This window comes from Pomacea canaliculata, linkage group LG2 (assembly GCF_003073045.1).
Source record: "Pomacea canaliculata isolate SZHN2017 linkage group LG2, ASM307304v1, whole genome shotgun sequence".
Classification (NCBI taxonomy): Eukaryota; Metazoa; Mollusca; class Gastropoda; order Architaenioglossa; family Ampullariidae; genus Pomacea; species Pomacea canaliculata.
Genome location: NC_037591.1, coordinates 35,079,173 through 35,094,026, shown reverse-complemented (window position 1 = coordinate 35,094,026; position 14,854 = coordinate 35,079,173). Strand labels below are relative to the sequence as shown.

The window sequence follows — 14,854 nt, the reverse complement described above, 5'->3', positions numbered from 1 at the left end:
GTCAAAATTATTATCGTGTGAAAGGTAAATGTGATCACCAAAGCTTTCTTTTAGATGCCATAATTTGTAGCTATATATATATAAGGGGCTATAGCTTCCATCATGACATGTTTTAGATTGAAATGAAAAACAATAAAAGTTAAAAGTCGACCAGAAAGCATTCTTTAGACTTTAGAGCATGGGGAGAGAGGGTCAAATTTGTTTCTAGTGGTTGGGTGTACGCTTGAACACATGACTGTGCAAAAAAGAGGTCGATGACATAAACTTAAATACTCTACATCGATACGGTTGTGTTGTCGATTCTTTAGAGCTGATACATTGATGATTAGGCGTATCTGTGACAAACGTATCGTTATACCTCTTATTGTGGTAGGTGGTGTTGGTAAGCGTGTATCTCCAGAACTGACTGCGGGTATTCTCTCAGATGCATATCCTTACCCAGTTTTTACAACAACAAAAATGTAACACACTAGTCCTTTAACGAAAACAACTTGGTACAAAGGATAAAAGACCTGGAATATGATCACGGACAGAAAGAAGTAAAAATTAATGACGGCAGGAGGTACATGGATACAGTTACATTGTCAAGGCAACAGCAGCTGGGAGAGAGGAGATCATACATTAATCAGGCGTATCTTTGAACATTTGTGACTTCAAGGTTTTCATTGCTTTCTGTACATGGTGTAGGCTTGTATTGGAAGAACAGTGGTGGGTTGTTCACTGAAATCTAGGAAAATAGTACATTGTAATTAGTTCTTCTTAGTCCAAGGACAAGATTGACAGGCATAGATGACTTTTCTATCACTGGGCAATGTGTCCTCAGCTGGCCTTTTGCATTTGTTTATATGTAAATATCGTCGTGCTTTCCCGGTGATTCCATATTCATAGACTCGTTAGCAAGCTGCAAAACATGACAGGTTCAAACGTGACCTAAGTTCATATTTTTCTGTGTACCGTGCAACTCTTTCTCATTAACTTGTTTGCTTTGCATGCTCCGACGACCACAAGGATGCGGCCTCCTGTTTTGAGTTGTCTGGTTGCTGTATTCCAAGTGTGTGCCAAGAAGGTGATGCAAACGACAAAGCCTGACCACGATGGCTGTAGGGTGTATTTCATGAATATTTTCCTTTCCTCTGTCTTGCTGGAGGGCCGCCGGGGCTGAATTTAAATAGCATAATCTTCCTACGAGGAGGTGAGGATAAGCCCCTGACCGACGATGTCGCAAGCTCCTGATGCTGGCGTCACCGTAAACCGAACCTTAGCCGAGCTGCTTCCCACGAGTCCACACACTGACGCACGTGCACTAATTGTCTTTGGCGCCATTTTTTGACCACCCCTCTGGTATCATCACAGGCTTTGCAGCGCGTAAATGACAAAGGACGACAACCGAGAGGAACGGCAAAGGAATTTATGTCCCTTTAATGCACGACCTCGCCGAACAGGGAAGACGTGTGCGGAACAGATAAACACATCTTCTCTCAGGTGATGGAGGCTTGCTTATTCCCATAATGGTCGGTCTATCTGAGGACGTGCCAGGGGTGTTCTGGCAAGAACACAGGCTGAACAGGCAAAGGATCTGAGTAATTAAGAGTGGTTTCATGTCTTATTCCCCTGCTTTCTTGAGCGCTTATGAGAATGCATTTGCGTTTTATGTAGCGTGTTAATGTGTGACAGCCTCAATAAATACATCCTTGGGGATGTCCCGAGAAAACATTTTCCAGTCCCAAAATAACCACAATCGTTCTGGTCTTGTAATATAAAAATATTAATCCTGATTTATTCATGCTGCTTTCTTATTAATCGGTTCCTTTGATATTTCCTTTATTGTCCTTTTTAAAAAAAAAATCTTTTCTTGAAGACGATAGCCAATCGGATTAGGCTGATCACAATTTCTCTGCGTGTTTGAGGATGGTTAACTCAGTCTGCTGAACACGTGTTGATAGGATGGAATGTGGAAACATGTGGCTGTGTAAGTGCCAGTGAGTGGTTACCGCAAGTGGACTCACTGCCCTGAAGTCTTGAATATTAACCTCAACTTGTCGTTTGGAACATTGTAAATGTTTACGACCAAGCTATGCGTGCACGTGTATGTGTACTGTCATGCATGGAATCAAACCCCCCCCCCACACACACACACACACACAAACACACACACAAAAGGCGCACGTAAGGGTTGCTCTATAGTCAGGCTATGCATCCCCACCAATCACCGTGTTCATCAGATTCTCCAACCCATTAATGCCCCCTACCCCCACGCTCCCTTTTTACCACCGATGCTGAAGATGTTATCGATGACTGGAGTGTCACTTCTGTGCACTCAGACCTGTTGACAGGCAGAGTGCTTCACACTGCTTAGGTGGCCCACCTACGTTCGCCACCAGCGAGCCTGCAGGCGGTCTGGTCCGAAACCACGCAGATGCAGTCTCAAGCACGCTGGGATGCTCGTCCACACAGTTACCACAAGCACTTTGAAGTGCCGCTTGCTTTTTTGCCTAGGGGAGTTCACGATCCTGTATTCACTCGGAAGTGTTGCTTGCTTCTTTGCGAAAGAGAAGTTTACGACACGTGATATGGATTTGTTTGGTATGGAGGAAGATTTTGTATAATCTGTAATCTACAGTTGCTACTTTCACTTTACACAAAATTTTCCATCAAATAATTCATCACACTAGTTACCGGTAGCACTTTACAAGAACTCCGCGAACTTAAGGGGTTTGGTTGATCTAGAGAACATACCAGAAGGTCGTGTTCAAACACCTTCAGGTCCCACACCCTAATACTTGTCGCGTGCTACTTCTCTCATCGTCATAAGCACCAAGTGGCCTGGAACTACGACAATAGATCAAAGGATAAGCAAAGACAAATTTCATTGAATGTTATCTTTCCCTGCCACTTTTCTTTGTATTTTGTCATGCTGAAATAAGAATTCATTTTCTGGAGGATTCTCATCAGCTTCCATGACATCGTTCCATTCCCTAGAGACATTAAATACGATTTGGCCTTTAGGACTGAAAGGTTTTTAGGTTTACAAATATCTGATGTGAAATGCGTTCTGCAATATTTTTCCCCTCAGTTTGGAAGCTAAGTATTTCTGTATTTGTCAGACTCTAGAAAGAGAAAGGTCAGTAAGCGTTGAATAACAAGTTTTAACACAAAAAGGCAGCAACGTTTTATTTGGTCGGTCCTCTGTTTGCCCGTTATCCTGTTCATTTTTTCCTTGTCATTCTCCTCATCTATCCTGTCATCAGCACTTTCTCCTGCAATTGATTTAATTCCATCTCCTCTCAAAAAGTTTTTCTCTTGTTCTCTCTTCCCCCCCCCCCCCCCACACACACACAGACACACATGCACCTACTCGTATGTGTGCATGAGCACATACTGACATATGCTCTGACCAAATCCAAAAACAGAATCAAGTCGATCATCCATTTTCTGGCTGGACGTCTCACACTCATCACGAGGATGGACTGGAACAGCTGCCTTCGGGCCCATCATCTCCAATTATGGCGTCATGCACAGGTCATAAATCTTCTCGATGATGATCCTGCGAACAACAGCATCAGTACCAATTACATTAATCGCAGCACGCGACTGCAAAATTGCGCTTTCCGCAGCATGTCGAGAACCTTCCGTATTTCAGATGTCTGAATAATATTACTCTGCTGGGCTGGACTTGGTTTCTCTACCCTCTCCAATCACTTATTTTTCCTAGTATGTGAATTACTGCCTCTTGTCACCAAAAAACTGCTAATTTAAAATGTGCCTGTGGCAAAGTTTTTGGTGTCCTAGCCTTCTAGACACGTGTTTTCTGTTTAAAAAATAAATCTGGACAGGTCTTATTTGCTATGCTATCCCTTGTGAGTTAAAGTAATCCTTCCGTATATTTTTTGTTGTTGCGAATGTTCAAGTTGATTAACAGCAAAGCCGACAGACACTTCAAGGAGGGAGCATCACCTTAGTGTGAACTGATGTGAAGGTAGATGACACGAACCATCAGGAACAAAGCAGTTTGTAGCTGTTTTCAGAATGGACGAAAAGTGGGATAACCATGAGATTGGTACTAACGATGGATAAAAGAATGAAATAATGCTAATTATATTACAAGCAATAACAAAAATAATTTTATATAATAGCGCTACCGTCAATGGTGAGATGGCGAAGGAATAGTATAGGTCAGGTGGTTTGTGGCCATAGCTTCAAGTGTTATTTCACATATGGAAAGTAATTTGTAGTGAATTGATCAGATGTTTGAAAAAATGTAGCGTTACAATTCCTCCTGTCCCCACACCCCCAATCTCCCTCTCTCATATAAAATTCAGGTCCCATTATCATCGTCATAATACCTTTCTGCTAATTTTAGAAGCAGAGCACTACTTGACTTGCGGATGATTCCATGTATAACAAGGCTGCAGACCGCATCCGTATTGACGGTATTAACCGACTTTTCAACATGAGTGACAACACTAACGGAGCATGCAATGAGCTCGTGGCATTTGCGCTATCAAAAATCAAATTTATTATGAGCAGCAGCTAAAGCAACACAGACATCCACGAGGGGACTGGGTGTTACATTACATTTGACTTTTAATAGCAGTCAGTAGTCAAGTGCAGTCAACACAGACTCTGGTAATAGTTTATTCAGCTTCAGGAACATGGGTAGGAACCACCCGAGGTGAACCCAGGACAGCCAACGGTCACTGTACCGGTTACAGGCGCTAACCGGACATCACGCAGCTCGGAATAAGGGAAGCAACTTATTTGAGTCTGGTTTCACTGCCAGTGTGCAGTTGTATTTGTACTCACACAAAGGTGTTACTTGGTTAAACAAAAATCATACTTAACGAATCAGTTGTAGTGATAAGGGCGTTAACCTTTTTGTGCAGGACATTGGAAAGAAAGGAGCAATTATGCATTGTCCTAGCAGTCGCCCATGAGTACAAGTAGTTTGAGGTTTTAAAGCATACAGAAAAATGCAATTCCAATCATAAGTGGATGAGATTTTCAACAACATTGTTGTGCTGTTTTAGTCCTTCCTGTTTTCTCACCACCAATCCCTTCCTATTTTTTTTGTCTCATATATAATGCAAAAGCCAGATACAAACTTAGTTATTTTAATGCAAATTTAAACAATATTGAACTTGAGATATTGCAAGTACTCCAGGTGATATGAGATTGGTTCAATCCTTCATTTTCTCGCCTCAGCCGTTAAAGAAAAAAAGATTCAAAAGATATTTAACTGGCTATAGACTTTAACTTTAGGGGCTGGGTGACGTGTGCATATAACTAGGCTAGGAAAACTTATCCATTGATCTGCCTTTAGTATTCTGAGAAAAACAATGTTTTAGCAGAGGATTTCATCAACTCACAAAGAGGTTTAATGAATGTTATGCTAACTTCAACATGCAGAACACCACTAAAAAATGCAACAGACTGGTGCAAGACATAGTATGCATAAACATTCAGATGGACACATTCATTTCTCTCATCCTCCACCAATACAAAGCGGCTGACAAAGTGTCAGCAATAAAACTTATTACAGTTAACAAAACTGTTTTCTTAGTGCATTTTTTTAGCAACGTGCAAACCAAGAGAATACTAAAATGAAAGATGAAAAATATATGTGATCTTCAATGGAACATTGTTTATTCATAAAGTTGTCAGGAATGTTCAATAGCAATGATTCCTTTGAAACATGCCTGATGTTCACAATCACAAAATGAATGTCATAGATGGAGGGATTTGTACAGAACCAGCAAGTATCATGATAATAAGGCATGAAAAAGATCATGGATAATAATAAATAATAGAAAATATTAATAAAACATTGTAAACAAAATGGTTTCTTTGGTGGACAAGTGCTTCCCCCTCGAGGTGATTTTGCACTGTATGGGGAGTAGGGGAAAGGAAACCAGAATACCCAAAGAAAACCGCTGACCTCTGACTCTGAAGACATGATCTTAACCCAGGGCCTCTCTCCGCAATGGTGACAAGTGAGTGTTTTAATCACTACACTGCCAGTGCCCCCAGTAAAACAAAAAAGAGAAGAATGCCCTTACATAGCACAATGTGTTTATGAAAATGGTTTTTAGTCATCACTAGCTTCAATGCCTATATTGCTGGGAGATCTTAAGTAAAATGAAAGCTGTCTTATGAACAAAGTAATTCTCCAGTCTCAGAATAAGCTGGTTATCTATAATATAGGTATGCACCCTTCCAAATAGGCTTCTACATGAACCTCTACACCACCCATAAATTATCTAGAAAACGATAAGCTTAGTCAAGCATTCAATCTTGTGGAGGCATAATTGTGGCGCAAATGAAACGTGGCCTCTTGACACTGCTTTTAACTATGGAAACAAGATGCTTACTTTGTGGGGCAATGCTTCCTATGGTCCTAAAGATCATTAATGCAACATTGAAGCAGATTAATAGTGACTACATCATGTCACAAGACCTTTTTCTTCTTTTTTTTTTTAAGACTTGTTGTCACAAAGAGTGTGTAAGATCAAGGAAATGATTAGTATAACATCTAGTCCTTGGAAACTTTCAAAAACAAAGAAGTGTTCTCACTTGGAAAGATTTTACTGATAAAACTGTAGATTGGTGTATATACTGAACCCTTCATATGACTCTCTAAAATATGAGAAATGAGTAAAACACTTAGTTGTCAAAGTATGGCATTTGTCTTGATGTAGATCTAAGTCTGAATGTGCATACATACACGCACACAAACACACCATGCATACACAATTTGGTAAACAGTGCTGAGAAGAGTTTCAGATGACAGAAAGCAAAATATTTCCAGATCACTGCTAATTCCCAAAATATATATATATTTTTATACATATTATACCAGAAGGGTCAGTGGCAGAAACACTCTGTAAACAAGTACAACAGATGGAAACATCAGTTTTCAGCAAATATACCGAAGGCACATCAGTTTGAAGTACCAGTTGAAACAAATGCACAAAAAGTATGAACAATCAAGTTTCATTACCCCCACTTTTTGATTTATATGGTGTTAATGCATGCTATTATTCATTTACTTATTACTTTCAATTTATCTTAAAGATTTCAGATGGGAAGAATGCTACGAATAGAACCAAAAAGAACATCAAGCTACTAAAGCCAATGTATTCTTGTCACTTTAAAAAGGTAAATTGTAATCCCATAACCCTTCAGTTGTAGGGGATAGAGAGGTTTTGGTGCACATATCTTGAGGCCAAGCTCTCGTGCTGGTTATGCTTCTCTCCTCTCCATCACTGCCTTTCTCCCCCAAACTTCTAAGGCAGGTGTCCAACCTTTTCTCGTCGGAGGGCCACACTGGACATGATATAAAATCTTGCGGGCCAGAACATGGTGCTTTTGCCAGAATCATGACATTAACAATGAAGTTATTTGTTTGGTTAAAATGAGCGGGCCAGATGTGTACCGGGGGGCTGTAGGTTGCTCTAAGGTGTCAGGGACCCCTTCAACCCTTACCCCAACATTAAGAAAAGTTTTTTTTAATTTCGAACAAAATATTTCAACCTTCTGCTTTCATATACTCCCTTCTTTTGGTCTTTTAAAAAAAAAGTTTACCAATGACAACAAGTCAACACAAAGCTTAAGAGATAAGCTGTATTCAGAACCACAGACTTAGGTGCTCTTACACCTTTAGGAACATTTCCATGCTGCCTCGGGTAAGCTATCAAGTTGTCTCAGTTTGTCTCTCCGCCATGCCAGCCACAGAAAGCCAACAAGAAAACAAAATGGTATCAAAATCTGGTAGCCATCTGTAGTGGTTTCACATGTATTCCCAGCACCAGTGCATATCTGAAGACAGAAAAACTCAATTTTAGAACAGATAGTAAAAAGGGAAAGATATAACACAAAATAGTCCCAACTTCTTTTTGTCAATGTACCATAAATTGTAAAAGGCATATATTTATAAAAAAAGCTCCTTGCGTCAAACATTACACCAATCATAGTCAATTATATAACTCTCTCAACATTGTAGTTACATATTTTGATGGGAAGGAAAACACTAATAATTTATTAAAATAATCAGATCAAGACACTTCAAAACAAATCCCATTCATTTCTGACATTTGTAATAGTTATATCTGTAAGCACAATAACTTGTTAACAGTTAACTACGTAGATATCTGCAGCATAATTACATACGTTTTTCATTTCCTTTGATGTGCAGGGTTCACCCGTTTCACTACAGTGCTTGTAGGTGACAAGATCAACAAACCACAGGCTTAGTGTAGCAGGCCAGTTGGCACCTGTCCAGACCCATTAATTTATTGGCTTTTAAGAAACTTGTACAATTTTATGGCTCAAAATGTAATTCTTGTTGATGCAATCAAAGACCTCTATCTACCCAATAAAATATCTAAATAAAATATCTAAAAAAAATATCTAAATGAAATATCTAAATAAAATATCTAAAATATCTAAATAAAATATCTACCCCCGATGAGCAAAATGCACACTTCTTTGTGATGTTTCTAATGACTAGTAAAAATTTGGTGAAACAGATTGAAAGTAAACTTAAAAAAAACAACAGAACTGATGTTACACATCCTGCATTAACTCTGTCTCCTCCAACAACAAAAGGGTCATACTTGATGAGAATTTTAAGTGAAAAGAGGGATCATGGGCTCATGCACATTCATGTGTGATTAATTTTATCTTCACTGTAACCACTGGTAAAATAGACAACCAATTTTCTATTGAAAATGATGAAAATTAACAGTTATAACGTCTTCTTCATTTTTTAAGCATTATATTTTGCAACTTTAAACCATTACCAAAGTTTTCAAACACTTAAGTTTTTCTTATAGTCATATATTTTTCAAATTACATTGTGCTGTATGAATATCAGGTGAAGATGAATTTAGGTACTCAGCTATTAACTGGCAAAAGGAGTTTCTCTCCCCTCCACAACATTGCTTAACTAGCTTCACCATGTTGTGTGCATGTGTAACAGCAGGGAATAGTGGTGGATGTGGAAGTAACTAAAATTGATTTAGGTTGACATCTCATGTTAGTTCTTTACTTCCATGTTAACAGTTTTTTTTTTATAAGTATTGATCCTGAATGTCTTTTTGATTGCCATGTAATTATACATGATGTGCATGTTCTGACAGCTTAATGCATCGTAAATTTCTCCAATGACATGGTGTTATACTGTATTGTACTTTTTCGCATTTCTTGGTTTCTCTTTTTCCGGGTGAAAGGTATCAAAACTTTCACTCACCTAAGTTTGCAAGTGTATTTAACAAGGTCATGTACGTGCCCCCAATAGCTGGATCACTGATCTTGGCATGAAATGCCATTTGTGCTACAAATATCATGTATACAAATATCTGAAAGGGGAAAAAAAGTTTTTAATTACTAACACATGGAAGACGGTTTTTATTAAACTAGTAGTTGTAAAGGTATCTTTGTTCATCCACATACTAATACAAAAACAAGCTATGAAGAAATGTACAGCTGCCAAAGCTAAAGTTGACAATACTTACATAGAACCAAATCCAGTTAATAAGACAAATTGTATTCCATAATTTGAAAAATTATTAAAATATGAGTACAAAATATAAAATAATCAATTATTTCTATTAAAAAAATCATTTTAATTTGTTTGGCTATTTCTCACCTGGTGTATACCATAGACGATAAGCAGAATAGCATAAAAGTACCATGGAAACTCTCCTGGCGATGTCTGTACATAGTGTGACCAGAATACCAGAAGTGCATATACAGGACCCATCAGGACTCTGCAGCAAGATCAGCATTTGTATGAAGGATCAGCTAAAACTCATCAGGTATTTTGTGTGTTTGTGGGTGTGTATACATATATATGTATGCATAAAATGCTCAAACATATTACAATTGCATACATAATAATGAATTCAATTTAAATAAATGGTACATTAGAAATGTGTCTGATGGAGCATGTGCACATCATATGACACATTATACCGTTTAGTTGTTACCATAGCCAGGTAAGCATCTACTTACTACCATTATGAACTTTATTTGCTTTGGAAAATGTATAAAAGGCAGAAAGATAATTATTACTTCAAGAAATTTCAAGAGCAATGTTTAGAGTGCTTTGAGAAAATTTGAGCCTAAGCAACAAACCTGTATGGATAAGCTTTTAGAAAAATGTCCATAGGTCGTGGACCGTTGGTATACTTCGAGATCATTAGAGGGAGTATAATTTGAATGGGAATCATAGGCACAGCAAACAGTGCCAGTCGTTCTTTTTGCATTCCAGATTCTATCAGCTTCAGACTTGTTAATGCATCAGCTGCAGAAAATGTGACCTACAAAAACAAACATACACTTATAAGGCATAAAACTGATTTACGTTTCTCTTAATTCAGGCCAGTTGAAAATAATGCAATAATTTAAAATTCACAAGGGATTTAGTAAAAGTGTGCAAAAGTGGTAGGTTTGAAAAATTTGACATGTTGAAACTAATCTGTTAGTTTGTACTGCTATGTTATATAAACTAGGGTTACAAATTTAATTGCAGTACTGATAAACTAAATGATTACTTTTGCTGTGAGAAGAATTATGGCATATGAGATGACAGCTGGCAGACAGATAACTCTGAATAATGTCTTGTAAGTGTCCACAATGCCTTGTTCTGGATCAACATCAGGATCTGCATGTTCTGGCTTGAAAATGCCCACCAGTGTTGTAGTGATAAAAAACACAATGCCCCAAAAATATAGAAAACCTGCAGAGAAACACAACAGTTTTTTTATATTCTCATTCTAGACTTCGTGATCTTTTTTAAGACCTATGCTCCTGTTTAATGTTAGCTTTTGCATCTATGAACCATTCAACACTGCTAATAGTCCTAAGTTCTCTTTAAGCTCTTAAAAATGTTTTACAAATAATGCCTCAGATTTCACTGACGAGAATAATCCAAGATGTCATATAGCAATCGGACCTGAAGGTCTTAGACTTAAATGTACAAATGCATTTATCAAGGATCTTCAAAATAAAGTGACGTACTTATAATAGTAAGTCTGATAGACATAACTTCCCCAGGAAGGAGCTAATGATGTTTATAATTTTTAAAAAAATCCTCTGCATATACATATAGAAACATGCATATGCATTTGCACACACACACACAAAAATAAACTCATTATATCCAAACACCTTACGGCTCTGTCTAACAGATCAACCAATCTAAAAAATGCCCCAAAAAACGAAATGTAAACAGCAATGAGACAAAATACTAAAATGTGATTGAAAAAAAAAATCGTACAAAATTATTCCAGCAAATGTTTTGCCAGTGGAAAACTGTAAACCCTCAGAAACATTTGAATAGTAATGATCATAACATTAACAGTCAGAAAAATATATTTGCCCCAGTACAGTCATGATATTTTACTGACATAAAATGGACAACCAAATCACTTCTTTTGATCTAGCAAATTTAACTGATGAAATGTTTATAATGTTACAGCTTACTTCAATCATGGATAGTAGTAGCCAAAAAAAATAAAGTCAAGACTTGTTCACACCCCTCAATAGGAGCCAATCTCTTCTGCATATTCTACTGTATTTTTTTAAATAGTACCTGATTTAAGGTTTAAAACTATCTATAAGATCCATGAAATAAATGTCCAACACAAAACTCAACCACAGTTATAAATGTGAGGCTAAATTGTATTGTAGTAGAAGAATCTTTGAATTCTGCTAACCTCCAAGTGTAACAAGACCATCTTTCTGTGGCTCTGATCGCAGGTAATTGTTGCAAAAATCAGGAGATTCCAGGGCCAGAAAAAGTACGTTGCCTAAGAAGTAACCAGCAGTCTGTCCTATTGTATTGCAAGTGCTGGCCCATCCAACATTCTGTCTGCACATAATACAACAGTTTCAGTATTAGACTGCATATTTGTGTTTGATAAGATAAGCTCACACATCACATTACTTTAAAAAAAAAGTGAAACAATCTGTCAATACATTAAAACAGACATCAAATTTTTCTACTATGCTCATCCGCTTTAATAAATTCTCAGATAAATTTTGCATCAATTATTTGTTTATTCCTAACACTTACTTATCCCCACTCAGTACTTGCATCTATGTAATTATATAATGTTTTCTGCCAACAAAAGACAACATCGAAGTGTTAATCACTTTACTCACCTGGATAGCATAGTCAATGCCCAGCCATCAACTGCGATATCTTGAGTGGCAGCTAAAAAGTTTAGCATGAAGAAGATCACAGTTAGAAATAGCACACTAACTTCCCCATTTTCTTCTGCTTCGCCCATAATGCTCTTGATCTGGTAGGATAATACTAACATAAATAAACCTATGAGGTACTGGGTTGGGATCATCCACGTCTTCCGACGCCCAAACTTGGCCACATATAATGAGTCTACCAATGGAGCCCACAGAAGCTTGATGCTGAAAGGCCAGTGAACAAAACTGAACATAGCTTGCTGAGTGTAAGTCACTTTCCTACTTTGCAGCAGCATGGGAATGCTCCCAGCCAGTCCGAGTGGAATTCCCTGAAGAACATATAAAAATATCAAAAGTATGATGCTTTTCAAGTCTCCATGAATTCCAGGTGAGTAAGATGGCTTTTCAGTCTCACTGAGATAATCTTTCTCAGCAGGTGCACTCCATGGCATGTGAGGGAACGAATCAGCTTCCAAGTCTGTGTGGTCTAGTGTTCCCATTGGCATACCCCTCTTACGAGGCCTAGTACCAACATTGTTGTGACTTGCCATTTTTTCCCTAAATGAAGGGTTAGCTTGTGGTGGATATAGTACTAATGGTCTGATAAGTTCTTCAAAGAATATGCGTAGTGGCTGCAGCATATGATCAGTAATGTTTCTGAAACAAGACAGCAAAAATCCAGTACAGTTAAGAGCTAATACAGAAGCATTAAAGATAACATAAACATCAACTTCAAGCTGACTTCATTGATCCCAATGAATGATACCTTTTGTAAAAAAAATTAATTTAAGTTTTCTTGTACACTGTACTTGGTTAATACTAATACAAAATATTTAATTATATTGCAAAATACATAATCTCAATGTCACAAACCCACCCCCTTTGACAAAATAGATTTCCCCCAAAGCCACCCCTACTTATGAATCACAATCTCTTTCTTTCCCCGAACTTCCCCTCCACCCAACATTTGTGTTGGATCAATGGTAGAGATCTAACCAGTTCAGACTGTTGCACCTGATAATTTTTGAGGCAGTTCAAGACTATAAGACCGGGACTATTTTGCCTGATCACTGTTTGACCAAGTATTCTGTCATAGGTGCAGGAAATAAAATCTGGGCACAAATAGGTATTTGTGTATGGGTGGGTGCATGTGGACTTCAAGACTCTTTACCATAGCTGCATTTTGACTGGTTGTCTCAGATACTGGCTAGGAGACTTGCATAGAGCTATAGAAATTCAGTGATATATAGGAATAGCCAAAACAGTTTTGGGTACAGAATTCACTCAGAACCAGTGCATGGGAAGAAACAGCAGCTACATTTGTTAGTGGAAGTTAATGAAACAATAAAATACCTTGCTCCTATTCCTATGACTGTTAACTGTTCTGATCAGGCTAGCCTTTAACTGTTTTCTACTTTCTCCACATAAACCTGAGAAAAATTAATGAATACTAAATTTTTCTGCTCATTGAATATTACAAAAATTATCTAAAAGATATACAGACAGCAATCAAATACTGCTATAAAGGCAACAACTTTTAAAAAAAAATTATGGAGAAATCAATCCAAGCAACACTTTTATCTAAATCAGCAATCATGGTCAATGTTTCATTTTTTAAAAATATTACTTTAGTAATTCCAGTTTTTCTCTGGTCATTGAATGTTAAGCTATAATAGAACATGGATAATATTGAATCTTAATGTTTACTAATGCTTAAATTAATCCACTGTCACCAGTTTTCTACTGTTTTATATATATATACTTTTTCTTAAAAGTTCAGTTAGATCATGGATGTGTATAGGTAATACAAGTTTATGGTCAGATGGAAATGGAATGGGAAACAAAAGGTGGGCAGGTGGCATGGGTTTTGCATGGCAATGCATGGGTTTTTGCGTGAGTGTGAGCATCTCATAATGGAATTTTTTTTCTTTCTTGTACCGACATCATTGAGAGGCTCCACTAGTACAAACTGAAAATTAGGCCTGAGGCAAGCAGTGGTTTTTACTGCTGTTTTGTGTTCATTTTGGAATACTGTCCCCCTTGACAGTGCTGGGGAACCTAGCAGTTTTCCTTGGTGTTGTGGTGTTAAGTCCTGAACAAAAGTGTCAGAAGAGTGTAATTTATTTACTTCAAACCCTGTCAGACTGGTAGTTACAACTGTAACTGATCCAAAATAGTGAATCCAAAACAGTAGTAAACTACAACCGGATTAGGGAAAAAAAACAATTACATAGTTATCTCCCCTGATGTTGTTCAACCACGCTCTCGGCCTGCTGGTTACGGGACCGATACTAAGCACAATCCCTTGTAAACAACATCTTGCTGATTAATGTCAGTGAAAGAAACGTGAATTAATTGTACAAGACTCCAACATGCACACTAGTTTGCTACCTCATGCCAGTTGTTAAGTGCATCAGCGAGGCTGAACACTTACCAGACGGACATTTAAAATCGCATATTAAGGCAGTAAAAAAAATTGTACATACCAGTTTTTTAACAACTGTTATATCACTTCAAGTTATATCGTGCAACAAGAGCAGTAACAAGGAACCACGCTATCATTTCGCTTCGTCACACTAACCAACAAACGTGTCGCTCTAGTGCTGGGTCATTATTAGGAAATGTAACTCTAATAACAACACAAGAAAGA

General features: G+C 37.7%; 1 protein-coding gene across 1 annotated transcript; it reads right to left on the bottom strand.

The window, feature by feature from the left end:
* Window positions 1–5,621: 5,621 nt before the first annotated feature.
* LOC112556842 (acetyl-coenzyme A transporter 1-like) lies at window positions 5,622–14,841 on the bottom strand. The gene is made up of 9 exons (XM_025226222.1): window positions 14,691–14,841; window positions 12,166–12,861; window positions 11,718–11,872; window positions 10,554–10,738; window positions 10,135–10,319; window positions 9,647–9,767; window positions 9,248–9,356; window positions 8,167–8,270; window positions 5,622–7,815 (listed from the first exon to the last, which is right to left on the bottom strand). Exons 2-9 carry the CDS (start codon window positions 12,843–12,845, stop codon window positions 7,657–7,659), a joined length of 1,698 nt encoding a protein of 565 aa, XP_025082007.1. The 5' UTR covers window positions 12,846–12,861; window positions 14,691–14,841; the 3' UTR covers window positions 5,622–7,656.
* Between the last annotated feature and the right edge of the window lie 13 nt (window positions 14,842–14,854).